The following is a 22117-nucleotide window of genomic DNA, read 5'->3' as shown; positions in this document are numbered from 1 at the left end:
GCATGCAGCGAGCGCTAGGTCGGCGCGGCGGCGGAGGCCGAATTCGCGAAGGGATCGAACCACCTGCCTTGTCTTGTTTTTCTTGCCAGAAAGTGCTGTGTTCCTTTTGCAAATGCAGGACGTATTTTAGGGAAAGTGCTTGGAAACTGTTGAGATCGAGCTCTATTGAGACAACCCAGCAGTGTCGCTACTGGACTTTCCTCATATTTACGGTCTGGTAGACCACTCAGAGCAGGATGGGTGACAGACGAGAAAGACGTGACAGAGATGAAGTAAGTAGCTAAAATTGTGTTCAAGCTCTCTTCATTTTCCCTTCAACTGACTCCCTCAATAATTATATTTCCGCTACAGGGCAGCGATCAGATTCGAAAGCTTTTCATTGGAGGTCTGACGTTGGATACAGATGAAGAGCTTCTCAAGACAACGTTCCAGGACTTCGGAACATTGGAAGATTACGTGGTCATTAGAGACGATGGAAAACGTTCCAGAGGATTTGGCTTTGTGAAGTTTGAGGATGAAGGTGCTGCCGACGAAGCAATCAAAAGCAATCCCTTCACTATTGATGGAAGAGAGATCATCGCCAAGCGTTCATTTGGAAAGAACTCTATGAACAACGATTCCAACGTAGCTGCTCGTAACAAGAAGATTTTTGTCGGTGGTCTGAGCCAAAGTGTCACAACTGAGGATCTGAATGACCATTTCAGCCGATTTGGAGAAATCGAGGAAGCTGTCGTAATGATGGACAAGGCCGCTGGTAGGAGTCGCGGATTTGGTTTCGTCACGTTCAAGGAATACGACCATGCCGACAAAGCAGTAATCGCTCCGCATAGCTTTGATGGAAGAGATGTGGATGTGAAGAAAGCTGAGACAAGAGAATCCATGGCGCAAAGAGAAGGCCGTGGCATGAGAGGGTACCGTTCTGAGCGAAGTGCACCACCCAGTGGACGTGAAAGCTATGGACGTTCAGGTGGTTATGACAGAGATGGTGGTTACGAGCATGGACGCAGCGGCGGTGGTGGTGGTAGATACGGCGGCGGCGGCGGAGGCTATGGTGGTGGTTACGGAGGTGGTGGATATAGTGGCGGCGGCGGAAGCTATGGAAGTTATGGAGGTGGTGGTGGCTATCGTGGTGGCGGTGGCGGCGGCTATGGAGACAGTGGCGGTTATGGTGATGGTGGTGATGGCTACGGAGGTGGCTATGGCGGTGGCTACGGAGGTGGTGGCTCTGGAGGATACGGTGGTGGTGGTGGTGGATATAGCGGCGGTGGTGGTTACGGTGGCGGTAGCTCTGGTGGTGGTGGTTACGGTGGCGGTAACTCTGGTGGTGGTGGATACGGTGGCGGCGGATACGGTGGTGGTCGATCAGGATACAGCGGTGGTGGCGGCGGCGGTGGTGGATATGCCGGTGGCGGTAGCAGATACCGGCCATACTGAGCAGGTAAGCTGTGTACATGTATGTGTTGTGTGGCTGCTGCTATCGTGTGCATGTTGTAGCTCAGTTTGTAGAGTTGTAAGGTATGCATAGTTGTAGAGTGTGTATCGGGAGAGGGGGGGGGGCTGTTGTGTGTGAATTGAAATAGCATGTACTGTGTTCACAGAATGCAGGTGCATGTCAGAATTAAGAAACTTCACTTCTCAACTCTAAAAACCGATTATTTCATTACCCTGATGATGGGCCAGGCCCGAAAATTTGGCATAATGTAAATCTTAATTATAATTTGAATCGCAGTGAAGAGACCGTTTTTTGAGTTAAGAAGTGAAGTTTCCTAAATGTGTAAGTGGCTGCGTTGGAGTTTGCGGACCATTAGAAAAGTATGTCAGAATTAGTCTAATAATTATCTGTACCATACTTGTAGCTACGTAGGCTTAGATTTGTTCAGTTATTTATAATTCTTTCTTTAGCATTTTCTGTGCATCTTTGTCCCCATTTCTTTTCCTGTGAGCGTGTTATGCCCATAATGTTAATGGGAGAGTTCTTGTCCCAATCTCTCTATCTCTCCTCCACTACCTGTCTGAGGTGTGCTCAGCAGCAGACAAACGAGTTGATTTTAGAAGGACCAACTTTAGGAATGTTGCGAACTTATCACCTTTTGAAGACTGATTTTACCCAGTCATTGACAGCAAGTAGGGAGGGGGAGAGGGGACTTAGCTACTGGCATGGATGTCCTTTGCATGATCTCGCGATCATTGATTTCCAATCCTCCGCTTATTCTATCTATGTTGAGGAAGACCGTGTTAGCAATGAGCGGCGGCAGCAGCAGGAATAGCCTGTATTCTTATGTGCCTTCGTATGTTGTCTTGCTCTCCAACCACCAGATTATGCAGATGTTAGATCCTGTAGACAGCAGCTTTATTCGCGCAGGCACGGGTGTAGCGTAGCTTGTGTTATTTGAGAGAGGGACAGAGAGAGAAAGGGAGACGTTATGGAGGAGGTCAGGAGAGGACAGGCAGGCAGGGAGCTGGAGAGGAGTGGGTATGCTCAATAGCTTTCTCAGGCAATCAGAAGAGGAGTTTCAAGAAAAGTCAGTGAGTAGGTGAGTCCTGTGAGTGTTGCTATTTTTCCAGTATTCCTTGTAGTCTGTAGTCCGGAGCTGTAGATCAGTCTTCAGTAAGTGTGTGTCGCTCATTTGTCTTTCCTCCGGCCCATGTCAGTCTACATTATGATTTGTCTGTTGTTTTCGCTTCTGCTATTCGTACTCCCTTGCTATTCTCAGTGCCGTTTTGTCTTCTATCTTGAACCATTTCATTGCTATCATTTGCTGTTGTTTGCGTTGCGCTGTAGTAAGTCATTTGCTATCCACCCCATTATTCTGCAACTTGCTGGTTTTTCTTCGCTTGTCCGTACAAAGTTTGTCCTCTTTGTGTGTGCAGAGAATGTACTTGATATAGTTTGGGATTTCCCCCATCTCTGCACCCATTGGTTTGAATGTGATTGTGGAGTACTCTTGATTCTGAGTTTTTGGTCAGCTCCACTCAAAGGTTTGTAAACTGTTGACGTTTCAGGGTTCTAGCCAGGTCAAGAATAGTAGGGGGGGGGGGGGGGGGGAGGCAGGGAAAACAGTTACCCTGTAACCCATTTTTCCGTTTTCCAAAAATTGTCTCGCTATGCAAAATGCAACGCACGGGAGCGACCCCGACTTGCACCCCAGACAAGTGTACATTAACTTTTAATGATGGCGTGCATGCTGTCCTACCGGTAGGACCAAGAGTACATAACCCCCCAGAGTGTGCAACTCCACTATGGGTGCTGTCCCGACAAGTTGACGTCATTTTGATGATGCAATGCGCACTGTACACGGATTATCAGACGAATCCGGAACCTGTACGGATTATCAGACGAATTCGGAACCTGTGGTTGACCGAAGCCCATCGATCCTGTACAAATTATTGCAAAGAAAAACGTGTGATGCGTTGACACCCGTACACATGTTGTAAATCACTGGTGCAAGGAGCATTGCGTCATAAATAATGACGTCAACTTGAAATTCTGTCGGGACAGCAGGGTATGGGGGAGTTGCACACTCTGGGGGGTTATGTACTCTTGGTAGGACCCAAGAAATCACTCCATGAAAGTGCTTTGGTTGAGAATTTTCTCGACAATGTTGGGACGGGGTCTTTGTAAGGCAAAGTAATGGTGCAAAATGCAAGAATATCTCCAGTGCATTGCATATGTGCAATTTTATCAATTGTACAAATGGCCACACATGCTCCTGTCGCAGCGCTAGCAACTATGTGCAAAGTGAACATTATCCTGTGGGGAGAGAGAAAACACTGCAGTGCGTGCTGAACTGAGGAATGCGAATTCGCAACCCGGGGGACTACTCCTTTCGCTAAAAATCAACTGCCAGTTGACTTTTGGTTTGCAGTGTTAACTAAAAGCATAATTACGATTTTCAATCCATGTAGACGATATCAAGACAAATATAGGGTTTGACATATGGAAAATTGAGAACAGAGAGGGATCATTTTGTCATCAAAAGAAACAATCTCTATCTACGAGTCTGTTGCTCTCGTGCTGAAGAAGCACATAATGCTAAATGCTACAAGCACTGGGAATTGTCAATCCATGTAGACAATATCAAGACAAAGATAGGGTTTGACATATGGAAAATTGAGAACAGAGAGGGGATCATTTTGTCATCAAAAGAAACAATCTCTGTCTACGAGTATGTTGCTCTCGTGCTGAAGAAGCACATACCGCTAAATGCTACAAGCACAGGGATAAGCACAGCAATAGAATTTTTTTTAAGCGAAAAGGGCAGAACCAGAAAATGATGGCTTGTACTTGTTCATAGTAAATATAATTTTATTTTTTTGTGGAAATGGCATTGTCCAAACCCACTGGATACATCTACTTTGCCTGGTACAGGGATTTTGTTCATATCGCCGCATAGGTGACTGGATTGGTGATCAAGTACGGCTTTACAGGCGGATTTGCGCTCTGGCCTTTTCCAGAATATCTTTGCGGATGCGTGGGTAGAGGGGATTGTTCTCGAGGACCTGTCAGAGTTCAAAGCAGATAGAAATAACATGATGGGGTTAGACGCCGTTATCGTCTTGTACAAAAGCACGATTAGAATGCAATAACATTGCTCCCCGAAGAGGCTCCCTGGTAGGAACTGCACGTAATTTTCATGCATAGAAATCAGCGCTGTAGGTTTCGCTCCACGTGATTTCTCCATGACTGCTAAGCATGCCTTGTTGCTTTGGAGACGCGTTGGCTACATGCGCCCATCGCATGCACCACAAACCAAAACCGCGCTTTCCATTTTGTTTTCCACGCTGTGTGCCTTGTGTTTTGCACGGCTTGAACGTTGCCATGGATAAATCCAGAAAATGAAAATGTGAAAAACAATATTTCAAAAAGTCCTACGGGGTACGGTACGGAGGACCAAACGTAGGAAAGAGCTTTCCTACGCAAATCTGTAGAGATATTTACGTATGAGAGTTGCCCTAACTCACCGGCACGTACGACATACGGATTTTTATACGTAACTACGTAGAGCGAAACCTCCCAGTATTATCTGACACCAGTGATCTGAAGAATTTAGAAACCTTTGCTTCCAGCCTGGCACCCAATGTCACTGCATAAGCATGCAGCTTTGAAGGGTGTGTTTCCGCCATGCATGTTGTACACTGGTTGTGTGGCGGTAAGATTGCACTGTGGCAATATCTAAACATTGCTTCACCGTAGACACAAAGGACATGTAACAAGCATGCATAGCCGTCTTAGCTTACTATGGGCCAAAATGGCCACTAGAATCTTAATTTTATAGAAAAGAAAAAGGACCAAGGAACTACAAGTTATGCTATAATGTCCACTGACACCACTAGTTACTAAACAATCAGCTCATGCGAAAACATTGCACGACACTGATCAACGGTATTGACGCTCTACAACTACATGTAACTGGCTATCAGCTCTAGCACGTCAGTTAGTTGTAGAACAGCACGTAGTGGTAGTAGCAGAAGTAGTAATTTGAGAAATATCCATGGATGTGAACAACAGAACATGCCTATACTGAACAGGCTATTATTAGGTTTCCAAGCCCGCAGGAAATGCAGGCCGGAATTAGCGTAGCTTGTCTTTTACTTCTCTATAAATTTATCCTTGGCTCTCCATTAGAATCACAATGGTTGCATATTCGGTGAGAGAGTGACTTGCGACAATTTGCTGGTGTCTAAAACACTACATGTGCATGATAGTGTTACAAGCACTACACATGCTTGCAACCATGTGAGCGAGGAATGGTGCCATGTTATATGCATTTTGTTGCCCGCACACTTTCAGTCTCCCGATCATCCCGGCATACAAGAACACATAGGGTACCCTGTAAGAAAGACCAAGGTCTGTGGGAATGCTTTATTTGAAATTTACTAAATGAAATTATTACTCGCTCTCCGGACAGTACAGCTAGCTGTTTTAACCTTGTTAGGTCTTATCACCGGAGCTCAGAAATAATCACGTTACATAAGGCCATCCAGTGTTCCTCTGTTTTGAAATTGGAATGGACAGTCACGTATGCTAGTCGGTCCTCGGCAAATTTCAGTTTCGGCTGCGGGCAGATTGATTGTGTACAGTGAAGTGGGGTACACCAGGGCATAGCTTAAGGATTTCATTTAGCTCGGACAAATGTCCTTCCGTTTTGAAATCTGTCCGGACATGCCCGGACATTTTCCACAACACATTTTCAGGGTGTTTCTTCTTTTTTTTAGTAGTACTGAAGTATATTCACAATGACTCATTATGTGGACGTATCTCACACATTACTTTGTACAATTCACCAATTTATTTGTATTAGAAACTGACGACAAATATATGTACAAGAAAGCGTTGCAGTCAAGAATTCAGTTGCAGCTGATATTCCTACTCGGCGAAGAAGGCATCCCAGTCTTCCAGGTCAAGTGCATCGCTCATCTCACGCCTGAGACTACGGTGTACGTGTTAGTTGTACGATATGCAAGTCGCATTTGGCACGAAGCTCCGAAGAAAGCCCAACTCTGCATAAAAAGGTCGAAAGGTCGCTGCTCTTTTTTTTACTTTTTGACCGGACACTATGTCCGGTGAAATTGAAAACGTCCAGTCAGTGGCCGAAAATGGCCGGAAAATGTCCGATGTCCGGCCGTTAATCTATGCCCTGGTACACGGGTATGATTACATGTGCCTTCAGCGTTTGTCTTGTTCAAACTGCTAAACATTCTACTGGACAGATGCGCAGTTTTGTCAGTTCTTTTCCAATCAATACAAGCAGCTCTTTCAGACAAGTTTTGGAACAAGTGTTTGTGTGTGTGTTTAAAAGTAAGCTACTCAACATTACATGTGCACCAGGGAATCATAGCACCTATATCAGTGCATGTGGCTAGGCCTGAGTTGACCGGAACAAAATAATAATGATTTTGGTTTCATTCCCAGGTTGCCCCTTCTCGTTGCTCTTGTGAGAAGCCTGATTTCTGCACACTTGCATGTGCCATCTTGGCTCGCGACTGGATCACAACCAAGTGTTGGATAGACAATGGTTCACATACAACTTCCGAATCCAGGGCCAACCATACATCGGTCCAGGTGCTGTGGTCTTCTGTACACCTTCCTAGATTTCCCTAGATGCTAACTCCCTGATGTACACCAAACACACTTGTACCTGATGTACGCCATGCATACTTGGCGAAATGTGCTACCGTGCTACCTTGAATGTGATCTACCTCACCTTGTTGCACACTTCAACAGCATCCACAAACCGACCTGCCTTCAGGTAGTTGAACCCAAGCTTGTAACCTGCAGCATGACACAAACACACGTGATCCTGGTTCTGAGCGTACACGTGTGTTATAATTATATTACTCTTGCTCCCTGACCCTGCCACAACACGTGTGTCTGACGGAGACCCACAGTGCACACTGCGGCCATCGCCCGTAGCTACATTTAGTGTGTACTGTGCTAGTGGATGTAGCCATTGCAACAGCCAATCAACTGTCTTTAGTAGTATTTCCCGATACCACCCGCTCATCTCAAGTGAACCCGCCAATATAGAACAGGGATGAATTTACTGTCAGGTTTTTGCATAGCAGTTTTTGCTATGCAAAATCTCAATTGTGGCATAAGCTACAAAAAGCATGGATAGCCTGTATGAATATGCATCGCAGTTTTCTGCGTGTCACTGTGATTTTGAGTAGCAGTAGATCGATTTTGCGTAGCAAACTGCGATGCGATACCGGATATATTCATCTCTGTAGAATATCGACACATCCAGCAAAGAGGTCAAATGCTGAATGGAACTGGTGGAAGTTCAGTATTGGCAGTAAAGAGATTGTTTTGAGAGTTCAGTATTGGCAGTAAAGAGATTGTTTTGGGAGTTGTCAGTATTGGCAGTAAAGAGATTGTTTTGGCAGTAAAGAGATTGTTTTGGCAGTAAAGAGATTGTTTTGTGAGTTGGAGAAGTGAAGAGTTCTACATGAGCAGTGAGCAAGTACTTCAAGTAGGTCAAAGGGTAGAGTACAATAAATGGAAGGTTCATCCACAGGTGCTAGCAGAGGTCGAGTGCTACTCGCCAGAGTGTGCAAGCGCTGACGAGTAGCTGTTATGGCTCGATTTCAGAAATAGAGTAAGAGTCATACATTCAACCTCATGTCAACCTCGGGTATCAACAACTCACGAATAACTACACTGTCTTTTATGGATTCTTCACTGCATTCATTTCAAAAACTCAAGAATAACGACACTTTTTTTAAACCGGACATGCCCAGTTCAAGACTCGAATTATCAGAAATTGTTATGTGGGAATCGTACAAGAAGATCACTCCCTCCCTCTCCCCCTCTCTCTTTTTTTTTATCTTTCTCTGTGTTATATCTTACATCACAAGGGTCCCACCATCCAGCCCAACGTACAGGTAAAAGCTTTTGCCGATGACCAGAATGGCATGAGACTACACATAGTCATAGGGAAGAAGAGCATACCTGAAGAAGAGCATACCTGAGTCACTGACTGCACGCGCAAACTTACCGATGACTGGGTTACACTGGCTACTGAAACGCCAGGCGTTCTCGTAATAGTTTGCAGCGTCATTGAAGTTGCCACCTTTTTCTTCCAAGTAGCCTCTGTACTCCCATGCCCTGGAGCAGGACTGTGAGAAGTAACACCGTGACGTGGATAAAGGCAATACACAACATGTACACCACTAGAGCCAGACGCATCAGTGTGCAATCACTCGCATTCTTTGGCTTGGGGATCTGCTAGAAGTATTCTCTAATATTAGCCTATCCGTGCTAGCATCAGATCCACCATGTAGGGTATGGTATAAGCCACACAGTCACTGGCGCAAGTGCTAAACCCCGTTGTCACATCCATGTTACCCTCGAACCAGATCACAACTTCCTCAGACCTGGCTGTGGGTTCCAGCACGGTTGGAATAATCCGTCCGCTTTCAATCAGGACACAGTGGCCCTGTAACCCGGCTTTGTCACAGGTTCTCAATCATGGTCTTCTTAGACTATCCCAATTATGAATGCCGGCGGTATATTACAACTAATACAAGAAAGCAATGGCTTCGGAGTGGAATTTTTTTTTTTTACATAAGACCACACATCCGATTCGTTAAAAACAAAAACACGAAGTCAGAATGAGGAAATGCAGATGCAGGGCAGCGGTGGGGTGCTGGTGTTGTGAATGATTACCTTGTTGTACTGCAACACCTTTTGCAGAACACGATGAGCTTCATCCATGTGTCCAGCCTGCATGGAAATCCGATGTGGATAGATAGAGGATAGCAGAGCAATTTTCACCTGTCCCATTTTCACATGCATGACAGGCCACGGATCAGCCTGCATGCTGGTATTCTGCTTATCTCCGCGGATCAGCCTGCATGCTGGTATTCTGCTTATCTCCGCGGATCAGCCTGCATGCTGGTATTCTGCTTATCTCCGCGGATCAGCCTGCATGCTGGTATTCTGCTTATCTCCGCGGATCAGCCTGCGTGCTGGTATTCTGCTTATCTCCGCGGATCAGCCTGCATGTTGGTATTCTGCTTATCTCCGCCTTCTTTCATCGATAGTATCATACACTCCCCCTTAACTTATACAGACTGACTGTCAGTATTGCGGCCTGGTGTGGACTGATTAGGTGATGGATGCCACTATACCTGCATGAGTCATAAAGTTGCCATGTAGCAACAAGTGCCTATGTGGGATCAAACACCAACGTTATAACAACTCTCTATCTTCGTAAGTACGGCACAAGCTTGCTGTGGAAAAGCCCATTGGTACATTCCAGGAGTTTACTTTCCTCTCCACTTCAGCCCCACAGTCTTCAAAGAAAAGAAATACAGTAGCCTGGGTAGGCGTATCAATAATATCATCTTGTGCGGCATGTAAGTTATGATGGGTATGGTGATGGGTATGGTGATGGGTATGGTGATGGGTATGGTGATGGGTATGGTGATGGGTATGGTGATGGGTGTGGTGATAAAGAAAGGAAGAACGGCAAAAGAGCTCACTGCAATGTTGTGGTCCACAGTCAGCAGCCAGCCTCTTTCCAAGTCTTCTGCTTCCTACATAGTGCCATTGGTGGAGCAGTATGTGTAGCGCGCACATCAAGTACATAGGGACATGAACATGTTCACGCACATACACCGGCAAACAAACAGACATACACACACACACACACCATGTACACACACACACACACACACACACACACACACACACACATGTTAATCACCATTGTATTCAAGAAGGATCCACGAGCGGGATTCGAACCCAGCACCCCTGTCTTTCCGGGACAGTGCCTTACCGATTAGGCTACCGGGGATCACACACACTCATGGGTCCTTCTTGCTACAGTTAGTACCAGTTCAGTAGTTACTAAGCCGTCCTGGTCAGTGTGGACTATCCTCTAGCAACTGATGACTGTGGTCGATATGATTGTACATCATTCCTAGATGACTGCAGCGTGTACATTTACATGTTGCGGTATGATCCCGATAGAAGGCACAACCAACCCTTGTCAACAAACGTCTCCTTGACTTACACGGAAATTCCACGGCTTCTTAATGATCCTCTTCATCTGATTGCGAGCACGTGGTGTTTGTTTCAGCAAGAGAAAGGCACTGATAAGACCAACAATGGCCGGTGTGTACTCAACAATTGGCTGGACATCATTCCCAGTCTGCCATCAGCACATTACACGGACAACACCACATGCATTCACATATGCAAAAAAAGGTACACACACATGTACACACACACACACACACACGCACACACATGCCCATGCACGCACACACGTACGCCCCCCCCCCCCCCCCCCACACACACACACAAACACATACAAGCACAAACTAATTATAAGGAGTTCACATACTTTCATAACTTCGGCTGGGATTCAACCATACAACAGCTTACAAGGCACACACATGAACATGCACACATGAACAGACCCACACATGGATACAATCATACACACAGACGCACAGACACACACGCAGACATGTACAGAAACACACGTACACACACATATATACACAGACAGACACAGACACACAGTCACACACACACGGACGGACACTCACGAATATACACACAGATTGACAAAAAGAAAGTTCTACTGTCTAGTACATGCAGTAGTACTTGGTCAACTAACCGGTTGCATAACATCAACTAACCGGTTGCATAACATCCATGAATGTCGCGATGGCTTCTTCAATACTGTCCCGCTGTTTGCTTTTCAAGAGGATAAAGGCACGCAATACACGCTGACGCATATGGTTCTTATCCGATAGCTGAGACCATTCCTGAACACAAGATCAAACCGGAAGTATAGGAATATAGCGCCAGTGGTGTTGGTGTAGCTGGTAGACTGTTGGTGCGTGAGAGTATGTGTACGAGTGAGAGACTGTGGCCTGATACAGGTTGCAGCGCTTCGAGATACTTTGCAACTTGATTATGTACACAGTATATATGCCTGTACATACTGCACTGGGGGTATCATGTCTAGCCTGCTGCATGCTGGAGATGCAAACAGAAAACTGTGAAACCAGAATACACACGCACATGACTAAAATGTTCACTTACGGCCAGCAGGTTTTCAGCTGTTCTCATGGCCATCATCTCAGAGTCAGCCTGACCCCCTGGAGAGCCCCTGCATAGACACAATAATAGTAACAATACACATGTACAACCAGGGAGATTCGGGACAGCTCTAAAAAGTCTGGTAGAGTATCACCCAGAGCGGGTAACCCAGATAGGTTACAGCAAAACACACTCTTGTCTCCTGTACTTGTGTAATGTGACAAAATTACAGAAAGTCGCCAAGGAGTAAATTTGAGTTCAAAAATAGTACTGAGGCCAAACTAAAAAAGGTGTGTGGTTCGACTAACATGGACATTTTTTTTACGGGCGGGCGGGCGGATTTTTTTTTGAAGTATATTTTTTAGTACATGTAAATACACTGTACTGCCTTTAGACACCCAGTACATCGGCATTATTACGCAGTGTTATGCCATACATGTTGTATAAAGGGATCACTGGCTAATACTTTTAAACATTGTGTGGCAGAAAACGAGGAAAGTGCAATCTCGTCTGTCCTTCATCCCAAAACAGAAGGCCGTCCTTAATCTGGAACGAGGCAATCACTCTCAACCGGACGGTCACTTCAAAATAAGTCTCGCCAGTCTGCCGGTGGTCGTATCGAGTAGACTCTACTACCAGCACAAGGCAGCAGTTGTACCACTCACTGCACTGCACTGCAGTACAACTACAAGTCAAGTCCAAAAGGAGCCGCCTGCGTCCGCAGACTCACGCTGCACAGCACGTAGACGTGGACGTGTTCAGTCCACGTACGTCAGTCACACGACAGCCCGCCGAAAAAAAAGTTACGGTCGGGCTGAAAAATGTACGGTCGGTCGGGTGAGTCGAACCACAGACTTTTTTCAGTGTGGCCTGACAAGTAAATTCATTCGGTATGCTTTGTGGAGGCAAGTAACAAAATAACAGGAATGAAACCTGTGATAATGGCTAATGCAATACACAATGATGCACCATGCGGCACTGTGTTAAATCAGTGATACTACAAGCAAGCCGCAACATCTACCCTCAAACAGTGACACTAATGCGACGGACCAAACATCTGTACATGAAGATACACATGTTGTAGCGTGGATTTCATTCTACTGCTCCTGGCCTGTGCCATCTCCACACTTAGGTAGACAATTGACGACCAACACAAGTGGGAAAAAAGGAAAAGTGTTTGAGTGAGATACTGTGGTGGTTGTGCTTGCAATGTTGGGCAAGAATATTCAACAGATGGCCACATACTAATACTTTGAAGTAGCCTCCATTCGTACCAAACCAATAGCTACTGTATACGATTGGAAATGTCAATGAGAGGAGGAGAGAGACAGACAGACAGAAGCAGACAGACAGACAGACAGAATAAGTGAATTCCAGTGGTATGTTGGTTTCTTTTAGCCTACCCAACCGACTTTGTGGATACGTAAATAGAGGCAAGAATACCGTTGCAGAATATAAAACTTTGAAGCAGTCCGAGCCACACTATGTAGTCACTAGAGTCTGGGTGTTTCTCAGGAAAAATAATTCAACATGAAGAAGAGCTGAGCAAAGAACTTACGCCTCATTGTCGACTGCTGCGAGAATCTCCCCACCTGAAAATGGGACCGATAGCAGCACAGGACACTGATCACCATAGCAGCACAGGACACTGATCACCACAGCAACACAGGACACTGGTCACCATAGCAACACAGGACACTGATCACCATAGCAACACAGGACACTGATCACCATAGCAACACAGGACACTGATCACCACAGCAACACAGGACACTGATCACCATAGCGGCACAGGACACTGATCACCATAGCAACACAGGACACTGATCACCATAGCAACACAGGACACTGATCACCACAGCAACACAGGACACTGATCACCATAGCAGCATAGGACACTGATCACCATAGCAGCACAGGACACTGATCACCATAGCAACAGCACAGGACATTGATCACCATACAGGTATACTTGTTGAGCTGGACGTGGAGCTGCAGCTACTCATCACTTACCAAGGTTTTCATTGTCTGGAAACAAGCAAATGTCAATCATCTCGTACAAGGCACGTTCTCCCCTGAGGACACAAATACAACACAAAACACACTGAGTAACAATACACTTGGCAAGGGGTCACGGCGAAAGAACAATTGATCATTGAACTGCATAATCCATTCGGGAGGGTAGGGACTCAGTAAAAATCATATTTCAGACGGCACACCAGAACTACATGTACAACATGCATGGACTGGTGCCACACGCTAAAGCTAAAGAACACTTCGCCGTTTGTTTAGAAGAGGGGGCGGGGTTGACAACAGGCGGTATGATGACATGGCTGTGTGTTTCGGGGACAACATAAAGAAACTTTGTGACGACTCCTCTAAGTGTCTACTGAACTCGGCCAGCATCCTCAAATGCCTGGGAAGGACAAAGCCACAAAGCAAGGCCAGGTCAGCCGAACACAGGAGCTCGAGACGTAGCTGCACTACTGAAGAGTGAAGTAGAAGAATCACACACTGTATGGTGCCAGACCACCAGGTGCACCAGACGCACAAACCAAAACAAACTGCAAAGTATGCAAAGGCACACAGCCAAATCGAAGTGAAACTCACGCGTATATAGCACACATCTGCATATGTCCTGGAAGTATCATGCATGCGTGACCTCCATGGCCACTACTTCTAGCAGCTTTTCTGAGAAGCCTTCAGACAAAGACTCAAAATACTCTTGAAGCAGGTTGTACGTATATCAGTAGTAGGTATTATTGTAATTGGACAGCTAAATACTTACAGCTAAATACTTACAGCTAGCGGCTACACTGAGTACAAGAGGACTTTGCACACTCACTGGCATTCGATTATGGCTTCACAACGGACACTGAACTGCGATCCCAAGGCAAGTGTGGCCCAAGCAAGCACATGCGGAATTCAACTGAGGTCGACGAATTTCAAGGGGGTAGGCACATGGCTCCTGTCACGCCACGGTGCCTTTCACAAGCTACACGTATGGGCATGCTAGTGTATCAACACTCACAACACTCACAACACTCACCATTCCCTGTCTTTCCTCGCCAAGTTAAAGGACTTCAATGCATCTGTAGCATTACTGGAATACCTGCACCATGGTATACAGAAGTAAAAAAAACACTTTAAAGAAAATTTAGAACGGTGCGATACATGCACTGCACACCCACCCATCCACCCGCCTGTCCGCCCGCCCGCCAACTACCCAGTCCCATCTCGTTTCATCAATTACACATTTCTATCACCTACCTCTGATAGAGACCTTTACAGTAACTGAGCCCGGCAGGTACAGTCAACGCTCCATGATGCTTTTCAGCCTTCATTGTAGTGTTCATACACAAGGACACAAACACGACACATGCATGCAAGTACACAACACACACGTGTGCACGCGCACACAGACAGACACACACATACACACACACACACACACACACACACATGTGCACACATACACCCATACAATCACAGCAAACAGAGAGAAAGAGGGGCAGGGGGGGGGCTCTGAGAATTATTTGCACATTCCAACCAGTCTGTCATTGGTTCTAGATTAGAAAGTAGGGGTGTTCATTGCACGTGCACAGTAAGTACACATCAGCTACCACTGAATGGTAGTCATTGTTGCTATCATCATGCGGCTATGACATGGTACGGAACACCCTTAACTTAGGCTTCGAAACCACATCATGGATGTCTGTACAACTAGCATGCCTGTAACTCTGTGCTTCTCAGTGTGCACTTGCTTAGCTCCTTATGTAGCTAAGCAGTGGAATTTGTACACACTGGTTTTCATGACCGGTTCACGTTTCTTCCTGCTTGTGTAGTAATTAATGAGTAACGTAGTAACGTAGCTGTTAGCAAGTACCTCTGTGATGTACTTCATGCTGTCATTCAGCTTGCCCAGCCTTCTCATCAGGTCAATGACCCGAGCCAGGGCTGCAAAGTTGTCTAAGGCACAAAGACACCGGTACAATCAGCTAGTCAATACTACAGCAAGTTCAGAGTAGGAAAGAGTGGTAGCAACCTCGGCCATAGTACAGGAAGTGAGCGTTACATATAGCAGCCGGCCCAGTCACGGTAACAGTTACATGTACTTGCAGTACCAGTGGTAAGCCAGTGGTAAGCTGGTAACAGACACTGAGCACAATTGTTCCGAGAGAGACATGCTGCTGCAAAACTAATGTCGATCGAAGGTTTCAATATCAACACACACGACACGATGAGGAGGAGGAGGAGGAGGAGGAGGAGGAGGAGGAGGAGGAGGAGGAGGAGGAGGAGGAGGAGGAGGAGGAGGAGGAGGAGGAGGACGGGGAGGAGGAGGAGAGAGAGAGAGAGAGAGAGAGAGAGAGAAAGAAAGAAAGAGAGAGAGAGAGAGAGAGAGAGAGAGAGAGAGAGAGAGAGAGAGAGAGAGAGAGAGAGAGAGAAAGAAAGAAAGAAAGAAAGAAAGAGAGAGAGAGAGAGAGAAAGAGAGAGAGAGAGAGAAAGAAAGAAAGAGAGAGAGAGAGAGAGAGAGAGAGAGAGAGAGAGAGAGAGAGAGAGAGAGAGAGAGAGAGAGAGAGAGAGAGAGAGAGAGAGAGAGAGAGAGAGGGAGAGAGAAAGAAAGAAAGAAAGAAAGAAAGAAAGAAAGAAAGAAAGAAAGAAAGAGAGAGAGAGAGAGAAAGAGGGAGAAAGAAAGAAAAAGAGAGAGAGAGAGAGAGAGAGAGAGAGAGAGAGAGAGAGAGAGAGAGAGAGAGAGAGAGAGAGAGAGAGAGAGAGAGAGAGAGAGAGAGAGAGAGAGAGAGAGAGAGAGAGAGAGAGAGAGAGAGAGAGAGAGAGAGAGAGAGAGATGCAGCCCAATCTCTACACAAGTCAATTAGGACACAACTATTCCAATCATTATCTTTCAATCATCCTGGCCTTGTTCCTTAGCCATAAAAAGTGCATGCACATAGGACGTCGCAAGGTGTTGAGCATCTGAGAAACATCAGCAGTATTGTTGATATGATTACTATGCATAGAGAGGTTTCACCAAATCAACGGTCAGATATAAATAGATGCGGTGTATACTCTGGCCTAATCCTCACTTGGTGATCGTCCAAGAATCTGTTCGTAATGGAAGGTAGCAGTGTCGTATTGCAGCTTCCGCAGCTGCACCTCAGCCAGCATCTGCGGTAAGAGCCGGGACCAACCAGAAAGCGTGTTCAACCCTTGGCGAGCACATATGAAGACTATCCATTGTAACATGTAGAGGTCAAGATGCCACTGGTGCACTCCCTAGCTCTCGTGCTTACAGGCACTAGCCCCACCTGCCACCACCACCACCGCCACCACCACCGCCACCACCACCAACCCATAGACCACACCGGGGTATGGAGTTTGTAAAGACCGCACAGTAATGGAGTAGTCACGGTTTAGACATAAACTTTTAAAATACAACGGAAGTAAGCCCTTCTATTTCTGCATGGTAATACTGAGCAGGCTTGGTCGTAAATCGTCCAAGTGTCATACAAAACTAGACACAAAACTGCTTTAGCTCATTTTCAGCTTTGCCAGAGCAAATCACTAAGTTCCTTTCTACATTGAAATCAAAAGTTAAAAAATAGCATTACTTCGAAGTAAATCTATGCAACATGCCGGTACATGTTGACATACTGATACTGTGCAGTCAGCAATTTTCACAATGACTCGGTGAATTATTCTCCAATCCCAGTTACCATTGTGGCTTGTTCATGGTCTTGGGCATGGCGCAGTATAGTCACGCAGTGTTGCTGACATGCATCAGTATTATCCATACTCAGATACAGCTCTGCCAATGCGATCAATGCCTTTAATCACATCAAATACACATGCGCCCACACATGCACACGCGCGCGCACACACACACACACACACACACACACACACACACACACACACACACACACATCATCATCATCATCTCAACACATACAGCAACAATGATAATGTCAGTCACAGCACCACTGAAAACGGCATCAACACTATCAAGACATGTTGAACAACAAAGCATGTGCCACTGCAGAACTACAATAATTTTCATTGGCATTCGGAAACATAAAGGCATTCGCCTTTGCCAGATTTTATTTGTGCCTTATCTACATCCATTCGATTATCTGTCCGCCTGCCTACCCATGCACCCATCTTCCCATCCTTTCATTTACTCACTCGTGCGCTCATCCTTTCATCCTAAATGATGGATACCGGCTACAGTCCCAATGTGCTCAAAGCAATGAATAGAGGGCTAGGCGTATGTTGACTACATGTAGTTACCCAGTAGTGTACTATCGAGTAGTGTTGAGTAGTGCTGGGAGCAGTACCCAGAGTATTGCTGCTAACACAGGCAATGGTTCATTTGCTAACCAAGCCTCTAACACAGGCAATGGTTCATTTGTTAACCAAGCCTCTAACACAGGCAATGGTTCATTTGTTAACCAAGCCTCTAATGAACAGTTGGTGGACAAGTCATTGGTTAGCCACTCTCATTGTAAAATATAATCCGTTTCCGTTTTTTTATCGACCAAGAGTGGCGCATATGATTAGCAAAGAAAGAATTTTTTTACGATAATTTCCAGATATTTCGTCTTTCTAAACAACATTGTCAATGGATAAAGAAAGCATTCCTAATCCACTGACGATGTTGTTTGGAAAAGCATCGCAACAATGTCTATCTTTGTCTATCATGTGCACCACTCTTGGTCTATAAAAAAGGATTATAATTATGATTTATATCAAGCCTGTATTGTTCCCATGGCTATAACATTTAATTAAGCTAACCAAGCCTGCATTGTCACCACGACTACAGCACTTGCTACCCCAAGCCAGTATCGCTATTATGGAACACTGGAATAGTAGGAGAATTTAGGGCACTGTGACCACCGCAATGTGCGGATATCCTCTACCGGTACAGCAGTGAGTGTTCGCACCTTCTCGTAGTTCTCCACAAAGAGAAGTGCCTCCTGGAAGAGCCGCACTGCGGCTTCATGGTCGCGACGTTTGATGAAGAGCACCGCTGACCGACAACAAATGCTGGACATGGAACAAAGAGCATAATATACTGCATTACACATGCATTACACATGCATCCAATTCATATCCTGAATAGACCCAGTAATATTGTACTGATGTTGAACAGCTGACTAGTTCAGTGTCGTCAATTCTATTGGACGAACTGTTGCTCTCCTCGCCACTCCACACCACAACAAAAGACTAGTGCACATTGGGAGAGAGCGTTTTCTCTAACTTGATTTCACAAGGCGACTGGAGAACTGCGCTCCAACAAAACGGACAAGAGAATATATTATGGGGACGTGGAGAAAAGAGGGGAAAAAGTGGGGTGAGGGATACGAAAGAGGTGCCTGTGCAAAGTACAAGGCCTGAACAGGACGGGAGACAAAGACGAACGACGGGGAAATACGACGGACACAAGACGGCAACCAGACAAATACAACGGAGACAAGACGAGAAAATGTGTATGCAACGGGGACGAGATGAGAAATAATGCATACGAAGGGGACAGAAGACGGTGCAGCGGCATGTACAAAGCGTTCCAAGACAGCGCAGCGGCGTGTACCACGGGTCAGCAGCATGTACGACACAGAGACACAAGCGCAGCCACATGTTCGACAAAGAGCAACCCGCGCAGCCGCATGTACGACACAGAGCTACAATGCGCGACCACATGTACAACATCAGTATTTCCGTCTGAAGTTTTTTTTAAATTAAAGTAACCACATACGTGTGCATGTGAACGCCAATTTGATAGTAGTCTGCACAGTAGCACAGTGTCTTGTACCGTAGGTGGTACCAGTCACAGTGCGGTGACGACAGTGGACTAAATCATTCTAAAAAAAGCTACCAAAATGGCATTGAGCCAGATTTGAACTCGAACTACTGGATCATTGAATGGAAAGGAAAAAAACCTGGCATGATCAGCAAGTCACAGCAAAGAAACGCTTACTCAGCTGCTCTCTGGCGTTCAACTTTCAAGTCTCCAGATGCTGGCTCGGCGCTTGGCTTGATAGATCGAAGCAACCTTGCACATACCGTACGAACACGAAACACAAATCACCCTCACTCATGTAGATTGATTGGCACAGACCGTTTGATTGACCAGGGGCGTTGTGAGCCTGTAGCCCATAAGTTCACCCAGTGGACAGGTCAAAAAGAGTATGATCACCACTAACCATGCCTATGGACACACATTTCATTACAACCGATTCGGGTGCAGCCGGGGTATACAAGGAGTAAGATAATAGGGAATTTTCATATAAACCATGATAGTAATTTACCTATTCTCGGGTTGCATTCTGATATCACATTGTGATTCGCAAATTGGTGTTTGATAGTTGCAGAGGTAGATCTACTAGGTGCGAAAATGCAACAACAGTGCAGGCAGCTCGGAGTTGTATATAATTGACTCCCGCCTGGAATGCACGATCCCAGCAGTGTTGTTTTGTACTGACTTGATCATCGAAATCCAAACGGGTACCCTTTTACTAACGGTACCTGGGATTAACGGGCGGGTACCCGGGTACCCGGAACACCCCTTTGACCCCTATAAGATAATGATGTCATTACAGCATTTTGGCATACTGGGACTGGGAGTAAGAAAATTATGTCATTACAGCACTTTGGTATACTGGCCCATTACTGGGAGCAAGACAATGATGTCATTACAGCACTTTGGTATACTGGCATTACTGGGAGCAAGACAATGCTGTCATTACAGCCATCTGGCATACTTGTATTAAGACAACGGATGTCAATAACAGCATATTACAGTTCACCTTGTCCTTGTCTATATTGTGTATCTTGTTCACAGTATATTCTCCCATGTTCAACATAACTATCTTACACGTTTGGAAACGACACAAGAGCAACACCGGTTCACAATGGCGTAGCCTCTGCGCATGATCCGGGAAAACCTTTTTAGAGAACCTCAGGGTTCTTGCCCATTACCCATCTTTCATTTTGTAGGCAATTGGTAATATAAGGCTCGAACACTGGAGGTTAAGAATTTAAGAGTCTCATGCTCACAGCCAGAGCTAGTCGGGTATGACTAATCATCGACAGCGTTCAACCTACTTGGATTGCTCTTCCTTTGCCCTCTCAAGATGAGAGAGAGCCAGCTGGTCACTGGTTTTCTCGGTTACAGTTGCTAACAATAGCAGGTACTTGACCCTTTCCTTCACGCTCTCAGCTTCATTGCCTGCTCAGCAAACCAGGAAAACATATTGGCACGCATGCATCCACCCACATGCATCCGACCACAAACACATACACAAACACACACACACACACACACACACACACACACACACACACACACACACACAATCTCCAGTGTGTAAGATGACTGACACAATGCTAAACGACAGTCACGGCCATCTTTGTACACAGTGACTAACCAGACATCCACATGGGTGAATATCTCATGCCCCTCTGCGACTACGTAGCTGCACCCATTGCGTATTTCCAGGAACAGTTCTGTAGACGATGGCCATGATCTCTACGGGGGTCCCTACACGTAACAGTGGCTGTAACTCTTCACCCTCCTTCCTACCTTCTTCTGCAGCCAGTGCAGCACTGCATAGCTTCTCAACTTTGTCGTACTGGCGCAGTTTCAAGTGGAGCTCAGCCAGATCAGAGCTGCCACAAAAAATACAAGAAAACAATAACAACAACAACAACAACAACAACAACAACAACAACAACAACAACGACGACGACGACGACGACGACGACGACGACGACGACGACAACAACAACAACAACAACAACAACAACAGCAGCAGCAGCAGCAGCAGCAGCAGCAGCAGCAGCAGCAGCAACAACAACGGCAGACTAACAGTTAAGCTATGCACTGTATGCAGCTGCACCGGCACCCTATTTTAAAAGTATTTTAAACCCATATTGACATAATGCAACTCAATTCGCATCAAAATCAGAGCAGGACAGACATGCGAGGATACATGAATCTTGAATGCTCAATCTCCGGACAGCTCCTAGGCTGTTTCGATCTTGTTAGATTCGTCAGCAGAGCTCATGGTTACTGGCTGAACTGGTCACAATGAGGTCTAATGAACGACAAAGCCATTTTAAACCAGCTCAAAGGCATCAAAGTCAGAGTACTCTAAATGCGATAAACACAACGAGCTTTTCACAACGGTAGATAACTCCGCCGCTAACCAGAAAGAGGGTTCAACCAAGTCGTGGCAAGGGAGTGTAATACTCAATCTCTGGATTGTACACAGCCCAAAGCCCAGTCCAACATTGAAATGTCTGAACACAGCGGCCTAAAGCCTGGGACAACACCGACATGCTTGAACAGAGCCCAAAGACAAGAAAAACACTAGTTTAGCAAATAGTCTGAATACAGCAGCCTAACGCCAAGGACAACACTAAAACAAACGTACCGTAGGCTGGCCTGTTTGGACACTTTGTAAGCCGTCTCATAGTATGTGATAGCCTGTACAGGAGAACAACATCCAGTACAGCACTATAAACTGACCATCACTATACCACAATCATGGTGTTAAC

The 22117-nt window shown here is 45.8% G+C and overlaps 2 protein-coding genes across 2 annotated transcripts in view; one reads left to right on the top strand and one right to left on the bottom strand.

Annotated features, from left to right (window-relative positions):
• Positions 1-87: 87 nt before the first annotated feature.
• LOC135822766 (heterogeneous nuclear ribonucleoprotein A3 homolog 1-like) lies at positions 88-2972 on the top strand. The gene is made up of 3 exons (XM_065335596.1): positions 88-272; positions 352-1438; positions 2317-2972. Exons 1-2 carry the CDS (start codon positions 237-239, stop codon positions 1432-1434), a joined length of 1119 nt encoding a protein of 372 aa, XP_065191668.1. The 5' UTR covers positions 88-236; the 3' UTR covers positions 1435-1438; positions 2317-2972.
• An 896-nt stretch (positions 2973-3868) lies between these two features.
• LOC135822757 (tetratricopeptide repeat protein 21B-like) overlaps positions 3869-22117 on the bottom strand; it is a gene marked incomplete at its 5' end in the record, with an annotated part of 32831 nt that continues 14582 nt past the window's right edge. Inside the window, 20 exon segments of the mRNA XM_065335589.1 lie at positions 3869-4500; positions 7206-7273; positions 8499-8619; positions 9170-9226; positions 9988-10041; positions 10521-10658; positions 11155-11283; positions 11564-11630; positions 13119-13152; positions 13574-13635; positions 14610-14672; positions 14831-14898; positions 15447-15529; positions 16645-16726; positions 17275-17385; positions 18502-18604; positions 19536-19610; positions 20663-20786; positions 21141-21226; positions 21994-22046. Of these exon segments, the coding sequence (XP_065191661.1) occupies positions 4423-4500; positions 7206-7273; positions 8499-8619; positions 9170-9226; positions 9988-10041; positions 10521-10658; positions 11155-11283; positions 11564-11630; positions 13119-13152; positions 13574-13635; positions 14610-14672; positions 14831-14898; positions 15447-15529; positions 16645-16726; positions 17275-17385; positions 18502-18604; positions 19536-19610; positions 20663-20786; positions 21141-21226; positions 21994-22046 (1656 nt within the window).

Source organism: Sycon ciliatum, chromosome 1, assembly GCF_964019385.1.
Source record: "Sycon ciliatum chromosome 1, ocSycCili1.1, whole genome shotgun sequence".
Lineage (NCBI taxonomy): Eukaryota > Metazoa > Porifera > Calcarea > Leucosolenida > Sycettidae > Sycon > Sycon ciliatum.
The sequence above is the reverse complement of the archived record's forward strand: the minus strand, read 5'-3'. Positions and strand labels throughout refer to the sequence as shown.

Coding starts and splice junctions, on each gene's coding strand:
- LOC135822766 (XM_065335596.1), top strand. CDS start 237: ATGGGTGACAGACGAGAAAGACGTGACAGAGATGAA. Junction 273..351: donor AAAGACGTGACAGAGATGAA/GTAAGTAGCTAA, acceptor TTTCCGCTACAG/GGCAGCGATCAGATTCGAAA.